The 17,134-nt window shown below is 40.0% G+C and overlaps 1 protein-coding gene across 4 annotated transcripts in view; it reads right to left on the reverse strand.

The window, feature by feature from the left end:
• Positions 1 to 1,943: 1,943 nt before the first annotated feature.
• Positions 1,944 to 17,134, reverse strand: part of LOC139530697 (centrosomal protein kizuna-like) — a 42,915-nt gene continuing 27,724 nt past the window's right edge. For all 4 annotated transcript variants that reach the window (XM_071327324.1, XM_071327325.1, XM_071327323.1 and 1 more), the window contains 2 exons: positions 10,633 to 10,679; positions 1,944 to 10,269 (listed from right to left, as the gene is read on the reverse strand). In XM_071327324.1, coding sequence (XP_071183425.1) covers positions 10,635 to 10,679 — 45 coding nt within the window. In that variant the 3' untranslated portion in view covers positions 1,944 to 10,269; positions 10,633 to 10,634. The remainder of the gene's footprint in view (positions 10,270 to 10,632; positions 10,680 to 17,134) is intronic.

Raw genomic sequence — 17,134 nt, forward strand, 5'->3', positions numbered from 1 at the left:
CTATTGATGGATGGGTAAAAATAAAAAGGCTGACATTTTTGTGGTTGAAAAACGAGTTTTAATGACTCCAACCTAAGTGCATGTTAACTTCCGACTTCAACTGTATGTAAATGAGACATTTCTGTATTTCATTTTGAATACATTTGCAAGAATTCCCAAAACATGTTTTCACTTTTTCATCATTGGCTATTGTGTGTGGGTGAGAAAAAAATTATATTTAAATACATTTTGAGTTCAGGCTGTAACACAACCAAATGTGGAATAATTTAAAGGGTATGAATACTTTCTGAAGGCACTGTAACAGACAAAACAACTATTTAATTCTGTGCTGAGGTGCAGATACAGTGCTTTCTGTCACGACTGCTCCCGCACTTCCACCATGGCGCTCGAGGGCGCCAGGCTCCCCAGCATTGCGCACTCCTGCCATCATCATTACACACACCTGCCTTCCCCCCGTCACGCGCATCAGCGATTATTGGACTCACCTGGACTCAATCCCCTCTTTCATTACCTTCCCTATATCTGTCTGGTTCCCCGCTCTGTTCCCTGCTTCTGCATTGATTGTCGTCTGTCTTTGTGTTTCCCAGTTCTGACACTGTTCCTGTCCTGTTGCATGTCCGTTCCAAATTAAATGTTGACTCCCCGTACCTGCCTCCCTTCTCCAGCGTCGTCCCCTACAGCTTTGCCTGGTGGACAGAATACTATCAGTGGATTCAACACCTATACATGTATAGGTTACTGCTAAAATAAAGGAAACCGTTCAGTAAATGAGGGATACTGTCACGCCCTGACCATAGAGAGCCTTTTTATTCTCTATTTTGGTTAGGTCGGGGTGTGACTAGGGTGGGTAATCTAGGTTGTTTTATTTCTATGCTGGCCTGGTATGGTTCCCAATCAGAGGCAGCTGTTTAGCGTTGTCTCTGATTGGGGATCATATTTAGGCAGCCATTTCCCCACTGTTTTTTTGTGGGATCTTGTTTTGAGTTAGTGCATGTGGCACCTCTGATGTCACGGTTTGTTGTTTGTTTCTTTTTTGTTTGGAAGTTTCGCGTAAATAAATATGTGGAACTTTAATCACGCTGCGCCTTGGTCCGAATGTTATTTAGACGATCGTGACAGATACAAAGTATATTGAAAGTAGGTGCTTCCACACAGGTGTGGTTCCTCAGTATTTGAAGCAATTAACATCCCATCATGCTTAGGGTCATGTATACAAATGCCCAGTTGCCCATTATTTTGGCTACCATGGCTAAAAGAAGAGATCTCAGTAACTTTGAAAGAGGGGTCTCAAAGGAGCATAGGGGGTTTACGTGTGTGTGTGTCAGTCACCAAATCTCAGCTCAATTGAACACTTATGGGAGATTCTGGAGCGGCGCCTGAGATAGCATTTTCCACCACAATCAACAAGACACCAACTGATGGAATCTTTCTCGGAATAATGGAGTTGCATCCCTCCAATAGAGTTCCAGACACTTGTAGAATCTATGCCAAGGCTCATTGAAACTGTTCTGGCGGCTCATGGCGGCCCGACGCCCTATTAAGACACTTTATGTTGGTGTTTCTTGTAGCTCTTTACCTTGTTTGGAGCCATGAAAAGGCTTTGTGGGAGCACTTTAGACTGGAGCATTTACCAAAGTGACAAACTAAAAGCATGTCCTTCATGTGTCCTTGAGATACTGTATGCAAGAAATATACAGGTAAAATAAATAGTTGCCTTCCAGTGGAAAGGAATTCATCTTACAGGGTACAAAAAGGCATAGAGCTCCTTTATATTAGGCATTCTCTGCTCCAAGAGGGAACTCTTTGGAGATTTGATGGAGAGTGAATCTTTCATTTCTACAGCACTTTCGGATGCCTCAAAGACATTTCGGGGCATTTTAAACATGAACATAGGCCTGCCCTACAGGGTGTTGCCCATAGAATTGCAAGACACAACAATCTAGTCATTCCATTTCAAGGTTTTATTAGTTGTAGGTAGAGGATACACATCAATAGAGGCTCCTCAGAGGCGGAAAGGGAGGACCATCCTCCTCAGTGAATTTCATAAAAAATAAAATAGTGAAACATTAAAGTTATACTTTTTAGATAAAACTATACTAAATATATTCACGTCACCAAATAACTGATTAAAATACACGGTATTGCAATGAAGGTTTACAGTATCCTCAGAAGACCTCTGTAGGGTAGCACCATGGTGTAGCACCAGCTAGCTTCTGTCCTCCTCTGGGTACATTGACTTCCTTACAAAACATAGGAGGCGCATGGTTCTTACCCACTTCCATAGACTTACACAGTAATTATGACAACTTCCGGAGGACGTCCTCCAACCTATCAGAGCTCTTGCAGCATGAACTGACATGTTGTCCACCCAATCAAATGATCAGTCAATGAATCTAGTTTTGAAAGCATAAGCTACAACTAGCTAGCACCGCTAGTAGTTGAGTAGTTAACTCAAAGAGAGAGAGAGACAATAGTTGAACAGTTTTGTACAAATTAAGTTCTTCCAAAATTAAAAAGAAGCAAGAGAGAGAGAGAGAGACCTAGCAATATTTGGTTGTGTTTTTTAAACTTTCATTTAGCTAGCGAATGCAGCTGCCTAGTTTAGCCTACCCAAACACCCGGCTCAAACAGAGTGGGATGCTATTTTAGCTAGCTGGCTATGGCTATCCAACACTGGAACTCTTCCAAGTCAAGGTATGATTTAGATTTTATAAATGTATTGCCAGCGGGGCCCACCGGTGTAACTGCTAAACTGCTTTCTGACTGTACACTGTACGGCATGACTGTAGCGGGTTTACTAATGCGTTAGTTCTAGTATGTTGACTATGAGAAACAGTGACATAGGCCTACACTCTGAATAATAAAAAATTATGAATCCCGTATTGGGCTTTCACAGTCAGGCAAACCCAAGCTGTACTGTGCAAGTAGGCTAATAGTAGGCCTACCATTGAAACAGATTCACTTTTTAAAAAATGCACAGGTTTTCAGATTGATGCAAATAATCATGATATCATTCTGACAGGTAGGCTTAGGCTACTTTGTAGCTACTATAGTTAACATTTAATTTGGGAAAGCCTTCCCATCGACTAGAAGATGGTTAGGCCTATCATTAGCATGTCTATATTTTTTAATATTCCTTAATTGTTTGAAACCTAGATGTTTTACTTCATAGTATGATACATGCCTTACCTTACTTGAAAGTAGCCTATAGCCAAAATCCCACCATAGAAATGTGGAGGCAATTGTTTTTTATAAAGACTCACTCATAGGCTTTCTCTTGTTCTATTGGTTTTCTTTCAACTTTCTTTCATTGTCTAGCAGCCAAATCATATTAGCAAACCATGATAGTTGCATATTTAAACCCCCCTCTTTCTAAATTTATAATGGATATTTCCAGCTCTGTCCATGAAACCGCTCACATGTGCGGCGCACATTTTAGAACAGTTTTGCTGTCAGACAAGGCTCCGCTGATAGCCAGGTGTAGCAGTGGTAAGGTGTTGGGACTGCTGTTGGGACTCTGCTGTTGGGACAGCTTTATGTAGGCCCTAACAGTTTGTGGGCACCGTTTGTCACTGTTATAGTCCAATTAATGTATTGTTTAGTGTTGTGTCGTGTAGTGTAGTGAGTTTGCCCCACGATTGACATGCTAAAATCACCACTGCACACATGGTATACACCATCCAACAAAATGCTTACTTGCAGGTTCCTTCACGACAATGCAACAACATCAAGAAATAAAAAAATAAAAGAATACGATCATAAAGTAAATGGCTCAGTAGAATAAAATAAACATTTTAGCATAAGTATACAAGAAGGCAGAATTTATTTAAGTGATAATGTCTGAGAAGCAGGTGTTTGGAGGATATATTGGCACGGGTGTTAAGCCCGAGATGAAGTCAAGAAAATGTGCTCTCTAGTGAGGACACTGTTGTTCAGAGGAGATAGCCAACAACACAGCTAACACAATCACCGTTTTAACCTCTTTCAGCTAGGGGGCAGAATTTTTATGTTTGGAAAAATAACGTTCCCAAGGTAAACAGACTATTTCTCAGGTCCAGATGCTAGAATATGCATATAATTGACAGATTAGGATAGAAAATACTCTAAAGTTTCCAAAACTGTCAAAATATTGTCTGTGAGTATAACAGAACTGATTTTGCAGACAAAAACCTGAGGAAATCCAACCCGGAAGTGCCTTTTAAAGGGGTATCAACCAGATTCCTTTTCCAATGGCTTCCTCAGGCTGTGACCAGGCTTTAGACATAGTTTCAAGCTTTTATTTTGAAAAATGAGCGAGATTTTTCAAAACGCGTCAGGTGTCCTTTGATTAGTTCCTGCGCGCGAGAGATGTAGCTCAACATTTTCTTTCTCTGTAATATTGAATAGGTTACCGTCCGGTTGAAATATTATCGATTATGTATGTTAAAAACAACCTGAGGATTGATTATAAAAAACGTTTGACATGTTTCTGCGAACATTACGGATACTTTTTGGAATTTTCGTCTGCCTTTCAGGACCGGAACGAGCCTGTGGTTTTCTGAACATAACGCGCAAACCAAATGGCGGTTTTTGGTTATAAAACTAATCTTTATCGAACAAAAATAACATTTATTGTGTAACTGGGAGTCTCGTGAGTGCAAACATCCGAAGATTATCAAAGGTAAGCGATTCATTTTATTGCTTTTCTGACTTTCGTGACCAAGCTAATTTGAGGCTAGCTGTTCTTACTGTTTTGTCTAGTGATTGATAAACTCACAAACGCTTGGATTGCTATCGCGGTAAAGCATATTTTCACAATCTGACACGATAGGTGGATTAACAACAAGCTAAGCTGTGTTTTGGTATATTTCACTTGTGTTTTCATGATTATAAATATATATATATATATTTTTTTAATTTGGCGCTCTGCAATTCAGCGGTTGTTTACGAAAATGATCCCGCTAAAGGGATTCGTGCGGCAAGAAGTTTTAACCTGTTTCTCCTCTCTGGGGAGGTTCCCATTGCTTGGAAGGCAGCCACGGTTCGTCCTTTATTTAAAGGGGGAGATCAAGCTGATCCTAACTGTTATAGGCCTATTTCTATTTTGCCCTGTTTATCAAAAGTGTTGGAAAAACTTGTCAATAATCAACTGACTGGCTTTCTTGATGTCTGTAGTATTCTCTCTGGTATGCAATCTGGTTTCCGCTCAGGTTATGGATGTGTCACTGCAACCTTAAAGGTCCTAAATGATGTCACCATTGCCCTTGTATCTAAGCAATGTTGTGCTGGTATTTTTATTGACTTGGCCAAAGCTTTTGATACGGTAGACCAGTGGTTCCCAAACGTTTTATAGTTCAGTACCCCTTCAAACATTCAACCTCCAGCTGCGTACCCCCTCTAGCACCAGTGTCAGCGCACTCTCAAATGTTGTTTTTTGCCATCATTGTAAGCCTGCCACACACACTATACGATACATTTATTAAACATAAGAATGAGTGTGAGTTTTTGTCACAACCTGGCTCGTGGGAAGTGACAAAGAGCTCTTATAGGACCAAGGCACAAATAATAATATAATAATAATAATTTTGCTCTTTATTTAGCCATCTTACATATGAAACCTTATTTGTTCATCAAAAATTGTGAATAACTCACTACAGGTTAATGAGAAGAGTGTGCTTGAAAGGATGCACATAACTCTGCAATGTTGGGTTGTATTGGAGAGAGTCTCCGTCTTAAATAATTTTCCACACACAGTCTGTGCCTGTATTTAGTTTTCATGCTAGTGAGGGCCGAGAATCCACTCTCACATCGGTACGTGGTTGCAAAGGGCATCAGTGTCTTAACAGCGCGATTTTCCAAGGCAAGAAACTCTGAGCGCAGCCCTATCCAGAAATCTGGCAGTGGCTTCTGATTAAATTCAATTTTCACAGAACTGCTTGTTGCAATTTCGATGAGGCTCGTGTTCAGATATCGGTAACTGGACTGTAGGCAAGGCATGAAAGGGATAATGAATCCAGTTGTTTGTGTCATCCATTTCGGGAAAGTACCTGCGTAATTGCGCACCCAGCTCACTCAGGTGCTTTGCTATATCACATCTGACATTTTCCGTAAGCTTGAGGTCATTTGCACACAAAAAATCATATGATGGAAAGACCTGTGTGTTGTCCTTGTTAATGCAGACAGAAAAGATCTCCAACTTCTTAATCCTAGCCTCATTTTGTTCCGCACATTGAATATAGTTGCGGAGAGTCCCTGTAATCCTAGATTCAGATCATTCAGGCGAGAAAAAACCCAGATAGGCCAGTCGTGTGAAAATCAGACAAGTGAAAATTATGGTCAGTAAAGAAATCTTTAAGCTCGTCTCTCAATTCAAAAAAATGTGTCAATACTTTGCCCCTTGATAACCATGTAAATGCGTTACATGGTCGCTGCCCATATCATTGCATAATGCAGAAAATACACGAGATTCCAGGGGCCTAGTTTTAACAAAGTTAACCATTTTCACTGTAGTGTCCAAAACGTCTTTGAAGTTGTCAGGCATTCCCTTGGCAGCAAAAGCCTCTCGGTGGATGCTGCAGTGTACCCAAGTGGCGTCGGCAGCGACTGCTTGCACACGCGTTACTACTCCACTATGTCTCCCTGTCATGGCTTTTGCGCCATCAGTACAGATACACATCTTGACCATCAAAGTCCATTTGATATCACAAAGCTGTCCGGTACTTTACAATCATCCTCTCATATTGTCCTGGTTTCCAGTGGTTCGCAGAAGAGGATGTCTTCCTTAATTGACCCCCCATAAACATAACGGACATATACCAGGAGCTGTACCAGGTCCGCCACGTCTGTTGACTCATCCAGCTGTAACGCATATATTTCACTGGCTTGTATGCAAAGCAATAATTGTTTCAAAACATCTCCTGCCATGTCATTGATGTGTCGTGAAACAGTGTTGTTTGATGAAGGCATTGTCTGTATAGTTTTTTTGGCCTTTTCCCCGAGCATTACCCCAGCCACATCCGCGGCAGCAGATTTAAGTCCTCCACAACTGTATTGGGCTTGCCTGTCCTAGCCACTCGGTAGCTCACCATATAAGACGCTTCTAGCCCCTTCTTACTAATGGTATCTGTTGCTTTTATACATGTCTTACTACTCGAAAGTCATCTTTATTATTGCTCCAAAAACCCAGTTGGCGTATTTTTTTTAAATTGTCAAGTTTAGTTTCTAAATGTCTGCGCAAGAGTGAAGGTTTCCTGCGTGAGAGTAACGGTGTGATTGGTTGGTGATTGGATGTTAATTATTTGACTAGACTACCTGTATTTGACACTGTGTTGTTATTTTGCTCAACACCAGATGGTTTAATTTTCTATTTTTGGCAGTGAAATGAGGCTACTCAAGCGAGACAAAAAAACTCACCCAATGTATAGCCCAGTTGGAAAATATAAATGAGCTGTTTGAAAATGTGAAGAAAAATTGTAATTTAAAAAATTGTAATTTAAAATTAAAATAAATATGTGAATCACATTTTTATTTTGCGTACCCCTGACGGCATTGAGTGTTTGGGAATACCAGCAGTAGACCATTCCATTCTTGTGGGCCAGCTAAGGAGTATTTGTGTCTCTGAGGGGTCTTTGGCCTGGTTTGTTAACTACTGTACCTCTCTCAAAGAGTGCAGTGTATAAAGTCAGAACATCTGCTGTCTCAGTCACTGCCTGTCACCAAGAGAGTACCACAAGGCTCGATCCTAGGCCCCACGCTCTTCTCAATTTACATCAATAACATAGCTCAAGCAGTAGGAAGCTCTCTCATCCATTTATATGCAGATGATAGTCTTATACTCAGCTGGCCCCTCCCTGAATTGTGTGTTAAATGCTCTACAACAAAGCTTTCTTAGTGTCCAACAAGCTTTCCCTACCCTTAACCTTGTTCTAAACACCTCAAAAACAAAGGTAATGTGGTTTGGTAAGAAGAATGCCCCTCTCCCCACAGGTGTGATTACTACCTCAGAGGGTTAAGCTTGAGATAGTCACCTCATACAAGTACTTGGTAGTATGGCTAGATTGCGCATTGTCCAGCTCTCAGCACATATCAAAGTAGGCCTTTTGCCTTTTGATAGGCCGTCATTGTAAATAAGAATTTGTTCTTAACTGACTTGCCTAGTTAAATAAAGGTTAATTAAATAAATAAATAATTATTTGCAGCCTGCTACCACCGTGTTAAAAGCTAAGAGCTAAAAGTGGAATACAGGCACTGCCTCTCACCGCAGTGTCAATCAGGAAAAGTTATCTTCCAAGCTATTTATTGTGTTGTTATACACCGAGTATACAAAACATTAAGAACACCTGCTCTTTCCATGACAGACTGACCAGGTGAAAGCCATGATCCCTTATTGATGTCACTTGTTATATCCACTTCAATCAGTGTAGATGAAGAGGAGACAGGTTAAAGACAGATTTTTAAACCTTGAGGCATGAGATTGTGTATGTGGGCCATTCAGAGGGTGAATGGGCAAGACAAAAGATTGAAGTGCCTTTGAACAGGGTATGGTAGTAGGTGCCAGGCGCACCGGTTTGTAACAAGAACTGCAACACTGCTGGGTTTTTCACGCTCAACAGTTTCCCGTGTGTATTAAGAATGGTCCACAACCCAAAGGACATCCAGCCAACTTGACACAACTGTGGGAAGCATTGGAGTCAACCAGGACCAGCATCCCTGTGGAACGCTTGACACCTTGTAGTCCATCCCCCGACGATTTGAGGCTGTTCTGAGGGAAAAAGGGTGTGTGTGTGTGGGGGGGGGTGCAACTTAATAGGAAGGTGTTCCTAATGTTTGGTATACGCCGTGTATTTTGTACAATATATCTCCTCTCACAGAGTTATCTGCCGCACCAAGTATCTGTTGACCTGCTCCTTAACACGGATATTATGTTAGGGAGCCTTTTAGCAAACTCCAAATTATTCCGACACATTCCCTTTCTGCGTGAGGTGCAGGGCTGGCTGAAGCCATTACTGGTAATGAGTGTGGAGTCCTACTTTAGAAGGTTCAGGCATATAAAGTCACCTAAAAGCTGACTAATGGAATCCTACTGATGTACTGAACGTCAGGGGCTTTTACAATATTACAACATAACATGGCTTTGCAAATGTTCAATATTCTATAGACATGATACAGATTAACTTTCATGTACGATTCAGAAAGGCGACCTCTCACAAGATAGGAGTAACAGGTTATTTACAGAACTGGAAAACAGGCTGAGGGCCAGTGGAGATGCTGCATGGTTCAGGTGATTTGATTTCCAAGGCATTTTAACTAATGTAATGAATAGTCATTGTCATTGACATGCACTCCTACTTGAAGGGTGAAAAGGAAATGGGTGGATGGGAGGAGGGAGGTTGATGGGTTTAACAAACTGCATGTTTTTTTCCCACAAAATTAACTATTATGTCTTTGAGTACTGTATGTCTACTCGACACATAATTTGATCACAAAGCATTATACAAAAATAGAACATGAAAACATGATTGTACTTCTTCTGAGCAATAAAAAGTTTGTGAGTTTGAAATGTCATAGCAAATGAAAAGGCACATGGGAAATGAAAAAGGAAAACGAATACAGGTCTGATATAATCTTTGTATAAGTTCAACTTCACTAAACAGTTTCAAAAACATACATTGTGATCATTGTGGATCTGTTAACACGACGGTACATCTTGTCCTGGGCGATAGGCCACTTCAACAGGTCCGCAGGTCGTTTGGTAACATCCAGAGTGGCCATTGTTCTTTGTCATTTCACAGGTGACTAACGTCACTACACTCAAGCATGCTAGATGCACACCACTCGGAGATGCTTGCAGCATTCAAAATGCATGATTTCCAGCCTAGTGCAAACAAATCGCTTCAAAAGACCCGTTTAATCTATTTCAAGCTGTTATTATGAGTTGTAAGAGTCATCCAGATAAAGAGACTGAAGCAGGGTTAACATCGGTGTGTTTGAAAACTCTTCACATACTTTAACCACAGTAAGAGGTATCAGGTTTATCATTATACATTTTTTATGATACAGTATGCATACAATTTACAACGTAGATAGAATTTAGTCGGGTAACGAATGGAAGAAAAATAAACAGTATGCAGATGTTCTCTAAAGCGCTTTCTCTCAGCAGCGTCTGTTAAGAATCCCTTTTCTCAGGTAGTCAGCCCTAAAAATCCTCAGAGTTGTCATTGTTCGTATTGTATTGAGGACGCAGAGCTGCTTCTATCTCGGAGTTGCTGTCGTCTGATTCTCCCCAAAAAGCTACAAAATAAATAACAGACCCAACATTTGACGCCTGAAACTGAATCATGAAATTCATAAAAGCAGAGATGGGGTGTAATTCAAATGCAAATAAGAACCGATAGTCATTGTGAAATGCATACTAATTACACATGTAACATGGCTATTACAGAGAGTAAGATCTTGAATAATTGTCCATGTGCCCTTTTCACACCCATTTGTGATCCATACATAGATGGATGATTCTGACATTAGCATAACTTAACATCTCACGTGGTTCACAATATTGCTAACTTATTGCTAACAACTAGCTAGCCTGCTTGGAGATATGACAAAGATAGACAGCATTATTTAGGATGGCTTTGTAATGCATTCTAAACTCACCTTTAGACTGTACAGCAGAGTAGGTTTTCATTTTTGTCGTTTCTCTCCTGAAAAGACAAAGAAAACAGTCAATAGCCCTGTGTTTTGTTGATAGAGCATCATTTCAAGAAGCAATAGCTAAATGTGACGGTGGTCTTTCACATTGAGAGCACTTAAGATTTCACATGTGTATGGCAGTTGTGTCCAATAAGGAAAACCTCACCAGTTGTGTCAAAAGACACACAAACCTTTTATAATCTCATACAAGAAACATTGGTTCAGAATTCACACAAGTCAAGCACATAACAGATAAATAGCCTTCAAGGATAAAAAAATTATATCGTTGCCACAGTCAGTGAAATCCTAGAAAAAACAGCAATAAAGCTCAGTACATGTCTCATCAATCAAACGCACAACTCAACAACACCAACAAATACCTCGTTTCTTGTACCAGTGCCCTTACCAAAATGTGTATCTAACACACACGTTACAAGGATGCCTATCCAAACGTCGAGGAGCCAAATTTCCAAGCCTAAGCCCGTTTTAAAGGAAAGGAAAACCAAAGGGAACTTCCTTGACTCCTGTTCTAATCGTGCTGAAGGACTTCCACAAGCCCCCTCTTTATTCAGAAGTGGTCGAAAGACAGGGTTGCTGGGTTCCCATAGCATCAGTGATATCGCTATGTAAATGTAGGACCCCTGAAAAGGCTTTGATGTGCCACGATGCATATGCAGTAGGCCGTTCCACTTTTAAAGGCCTCTTCAATTTACATCATCACAGGGCCTATTCACAACCACCACAATACATCCCAATCATCTTTCGGGTTATCGTATATCCATATGGCCAGTTGTTTATATTTTTATGTCCTACGGTGAAAGTCTTTTGAGATGGAACAAAAATAGGGCAGAGGTGGCTCACACACACACACACACACACACACACACACACACACACACACACACACACACACACACACACACACACACACACACACACACACACACACACACACACAGGTTGTGTTGATTCATCTGCATCCATGTGTCCCTCAATTGAAACGCATGACCCCTTTGATTGCCATCCTCACAATTACCCCCTTCTCCCCAAGCACAGCCTTGGCAGAGCCAAATGTGACTGCTGTACATCGAGTATATGAACTCAATTATGTTGGCTCTGATCCTATTTAAAGCCACTCCATCTTACAAACTATATGTTTCTGCTTTTGCCACACCACCCAAACAGGTATATATATATTTTTTTAATCCTCCCAACTCCCCATTTCTAACAGCGAGAAGATTGCTTTCCAATACAATGCATTCAATTATGTAGCCGGCATAACCATTACGGTGCAACCATCACATTCACATATCAATAAGCTTCCTGGCAGATATTTGGATGATGTCTACCTCAAGGCAAGAGAAAAAGAGAATAACTCTGAAAACCTTTGGCACTCCGAGCAGGCAAATCAAAATAGAGCCAGTCAAAAAACCAAGGTCAAGAAAGTAGATGTGTGGGATGAGGCAAGGACGCAATAACAAATGATTAGCCTGTCTGCATCTTAAAAGGGCACCTTATATACAGTATGTCCTTCTGAAACCCAGAGCAAGGCTTTTGTTGGGGGCCTTAAGCCTTTTAGATTACACCTTTTTTGTTCAAAAAGGTACAGATTCAGATATGATTCAATTAGATATTCTTTATGCAAGAAAATGGCTATATTTAACATTCATTTATACAGACTAGACAAATATACAGTGCCTTCAGAAAGTATTCACACCCCTTGACTTTTTCCAGATTTTCTTGTATTACAGCCTGAATTTAAAATGGATTCAATTGAGATTTTGTGTCACTGGCCCACACACCATAATGTCAAAGTGTAATTGTGTTTTTGGACATTTTTACAAATGAATTCAAAATGAAAAGCTGAAATGTCCTGAGTCAATATGTATTCCTCCCCTTTGTTATGGCAAGACTAAATAAGTTCAGGAGTACAAATTTGCTGAACAAGTCACATAATAAGTTGCATGGACTCACTCTGTGTGCAATTTATAGTGTTTAACATGATTTGTGACTCACTACCTTATCTCTGTACCCCACGCACACGATTACAGTTGAAGTCGGAAGTTTACATACACCTTAAACAGAGTTTAAACTTATTTGGCTTTCACAATTCCTGAAATGTAATCCTAGTAAAGATTCCCTGTCTTAGGTCAGTTAGGATCACCACTTTATTTTAAGAATATGAAATGTCAGAATAATGGTAGAGAATTATTTATTTCAGCTTTTATTTCTTTCATCACATTCCTAGTGGGTCAGAAGTTTACATACACTCAATGAGTATTTGGTAGCATTGCCTTTAAATTGTTTAACGTGGGTCAAATGTTTTGAGTAGCCTTCCACAAGCTTCCCACAATAAGTTGGTTGCATTTTGGCCCATTCCTCCTGACAGAGCTGGTGTAACTGAGTCAGGTTAGTAAGCCTCCTTGCTCGCACACGCTTTTTCAGTTCTGCCCACAAATTGTCTATGGGATTGAGGTCAGGGCTTTGTGATGGCCACTCCAATACCTTGACTTTGTTGTCCTTAAGCCATTTTGCCACAACTTCGGAAGTATGCTTGGGGTCATTGTCCATTTGGAAGACCCATTTGCGACCAATCTTTAACTTCCTGACTGATGTCTTGAAATGTTGCTTCAATATATCCACATAATTTTCCTACCTCATGATGCAATCTATTTTGTGAAGTGCACCAGTCCCTCCTACAGCAAAGCACCCCCACAACATGATGCTGCCACCCCCGTGCTTCACGGTTGGGATGGTGTTCTTCGACTTGCAAGCCTCCCCCTTTTACCTCCAAACATAACGATGGTCATTATGGCCAAACAATTATATTTTTGTTTCATCAGACCAGAGGACATTTCTCCAAAAAGTACGATCTTTGTCCCAATGTGCATTTGCTAACCGTAGTCAGGCTTTTTTATGGCGGTTTTGGAGCAGTGGCTTCTTCCTTGCTGAGCGGCCTTTCAGGTTATATCGATATAGGACTTGTTTTACTGTGGATATAGATACTTTTGTACCTGTTTCCTCCAGCATCTTCACAGGATCCTTTGCTGTTGTTCTGGGATTGATTTGCACTTTTCGCACCAAAGTACGTTCATCTCTAGGAGACAGAACGCGTCTCCTTCCTGAGTGGTATGATGGCTACGTGGTCCCATGGTGTTTATACTTGCATACTATTGTTTGTACAGATGAACGTGGTACCTTCAGGCGTTTGGAAATTGCTCCCAAGGATGAACCAGACTTGTGGAGGTCTACAAATTATTTTTCTGAGGTCTTGGCTGATTTCTTTTGATTTTCCCATGATGTCAAGCAAAGAGGCAATAAAAAGCAAATTAATCACTTAAAAATCATACAATGTGATTTTCTGGATTTTTGTTTTAGATTCCGTCTCTCACAGTTGAAGTGTACCTATGATAAAAATTACAGACCTCTACATGCTTTGTAAGTAGGAAAACCTGCAAAATCGGCAGTGTATCAAATACTTGTTCTCCCCACTGTAGTTACTCCACAATACTAACCTAATGGACATAATGAAAAAGAAGCATTTACTGAATAAAAATATTCCAAAACATGCATCCTGTTTGCAACAAGGCACTAAAGTAATACTGCAAGAAATGTGGCAAAGCAATTAACTTGGGGAAAATCCAATACAACACATTACCGAGTACCACTCTCTATATTTTCAAGCTTAGTGGTGGCTGCATCATGTTATGGGTATGCTTATAATCGTTAAGGACTGGGGAGTTTTTCAGGATGAAAAAATAAGCGGAATGGAGCTAAGCACAGGCAAAATCCTAGAGGAAAACCTGGTTCAGTCTGCTTTCCACCAGACACTGGGAGACCAATTCACCTTTTAGCAGGACAATAAGTAATACTTTCTGAAGGCACTGTAAGTCAACTTTAACGAATTGTACTTACCTACAAAATACAAAAATACCTCAGCTATAAAATTTGACTCACAGCCCTGATCCAATTTGTCAAAGTTACAGAGGAAGCTGTTTGCAACCTTGCAGTGGACATATGAACACATTTTAGACTTCATTCCATGTTCAAAATCACTTTGTAAGATTGTCTTCTTAGCAGCCATTATACCCAGCATAAAAATCTGTATTTTTTATGTCATGTTCAAGTCTCCTTTAAGTAGGAGCAATTCTTACGAGAATGTCAACATCCACAAGTTTAGATTAAGTGTCAGACACTCCTGTAACATTCTTTGCTTTTCATTGAGAGATTGTTTGATTTAGGGAATACCAGACAGATAAATCTGTAATTACACAAAACGCACACACACACATCAATAGTTACATGGTCAAGTCATAATGTTGGGAAGTGCAACCTTATAGTCCTGACTACAGTTTTTCCATAAGAGCATTCATGAAGTCTTAGTGCAAGGTGAGCTTCAAATTAAATGTTTTTAAAAACGGTCTGTACTTTTCAGAAAATTAGCAATTGAAGTGAATGTGGAATAGCAAAGAGTGTCTCGTCGTGATGTGTGTTTTGTCCTATATTTTTATTTTAATACCAGCCCTCGTCCCTGCAGGAGGCCTTTTGCCTTTTGGTAGGCCGTCATTGTAAATAAGAATTTGTTCTTAACTGACTTGCCTAGTTAAATAAAAAAATAAAAGACAAGGAAGTCTGGTCTGCTACTTCCCATTTAGCCGGCTGCTACACTAACATAGCTTGTCAAACACAGTCCCTCTTATTTTGGATAGGGACGTATTTTACAAAATTATACATCAGCTGTTACGGCATTGCATCCTAGGCTATTACATATGAAAACACAGACATAATCAATATGTATGTATATATATTCACATTCCTTTTTTAAATCTCAAGCCATTTACAGCAACATGTTACTTCTTCTCCCCGCCACTGTAATGACGGTAATAAATACATGTTTCCGGGGAATAAATTGGACTATTCTTTTATAACTTCCGCAGGCAGCATGGGAATGATCCGTCAGCTGCTCCACTTCAGACAGGGACCGGACTGATTTTCAAGACTGGGCCATTACCATAGAGAGCCCAGTACGCCAATGACCCCTTCAATCTAATATTACATTTCCATAAACATTTATGCCAGTTCATATTGTGCTGAGTTTCCCTTAATTGAGGCAATGATCTGAATATGTAAGACAGACCGGGCTGGCCACTGTTTTGCACTCTGGTAGACAGAGGTGAACGTAATTTGAAAAATGCTGCAAATTATAGCTACCATTGAAATGCCTCCTTTTTGTAGTCTCCTTCCTGGTTTTTGTGATTGTTACATATTACTGTTTACCTTATGTTATATCTACATTACAATAAGTTTTGTGAGCAGGAGGACTGGCATCTTTCATTCACAACTTCATGCTTTTTTCCCTAAAATTTGATTATTGTCTATCATTAGGTTATAGGCCTTGCAGAATTAAGAAATGTTATGATACATTTTGTACAAATGATACAAAGAAAGGAAATATCAATATAACCAATCATGTCATAGCCCTTATAAAACAATTCCACAATTACAAATTCATATTATCCTACTGCATTTCAAAAAGCAGACTTTATTTTCCCCCAATTAGACATACTTATTGCTAGCGTCTAAGTAAAGGAGACCTAGGCCTATGACTACCTCCTTCGCTTCTCATATGCTATCCTTTCAAACCGCACTATATAATGATTGTGAATGTTTTTGTAATGAGTTCATTGGAATGAAGGTAATTTGATGATGTGCTTCCATAATGGAAAAGCTATAGAGGGTGGTGGATTCTGTCTGGAAAAATAATGCTTACCTGGCATTTCATATACTGTCAGCACAGCCTGGTAGAGAATGCTGCCTCTATTTACCCTGTCTTTTTTAAGCTCCTAACACCCACACAGAAATGCTAATAGCACAGGCACTCTAGCACAGCGTTTGTCTAAAGGTAAAGGGAAAAAAGAGGGAGACCCATCACCCCATCACTCCCATCAACTCCTACTCCCTTCCCAGCTATGACCCACAGTTAAATTGTTTAGATGTTGAAAAAAGCAGAGGATTATAGTAGGATGGAGCACTCAGGGGATTCACCGATTCCACTCTGTGCTCTCTAATGTGTGAGTGCTCTCTGCTGGCCATAAAGGAAAACTGCAGCGCTGGAAATAGTGCCACAGATTCACACTCGGGTACATTCATTGATAGTAGGTGGCTCCTTCATTGGAATCACAGCTGCTTGACAGAACAGAACATAATGACTGACAGGAATAAAATGGAATATTTTTATTCAATTAAATTCTAGACCAGTGAAATTAGTCACAAGTTTACAATAAATGATATACTGAACAAAAATATAAAATACAACGTGCTAAAATGTCAAAGATTATAAAAAAATAAATAAAAAAAAAGGTTAATTTGAATAAAAATTCAGTTCAAATTCTATTAGTCACATGCGCCGAATACAACAGGTGTAGACCTTACTTACGAGCCCCTAACCAACAATGCAGTTAAAAAA

Source organism: Salvelinus alpinus, chromosome 9 (genome assembly GCF_045679555.1).
Source record: "Salvelinus alpinus chromosome 9, SLU_Salpinus.1, whole genome shotgun sequence".
NCBI lineage: Eukaryota > Metazoa > Chordata > Actinopteri > Salmoniformes > Salmonidae > Salvelinus > Salvelinus alpinus.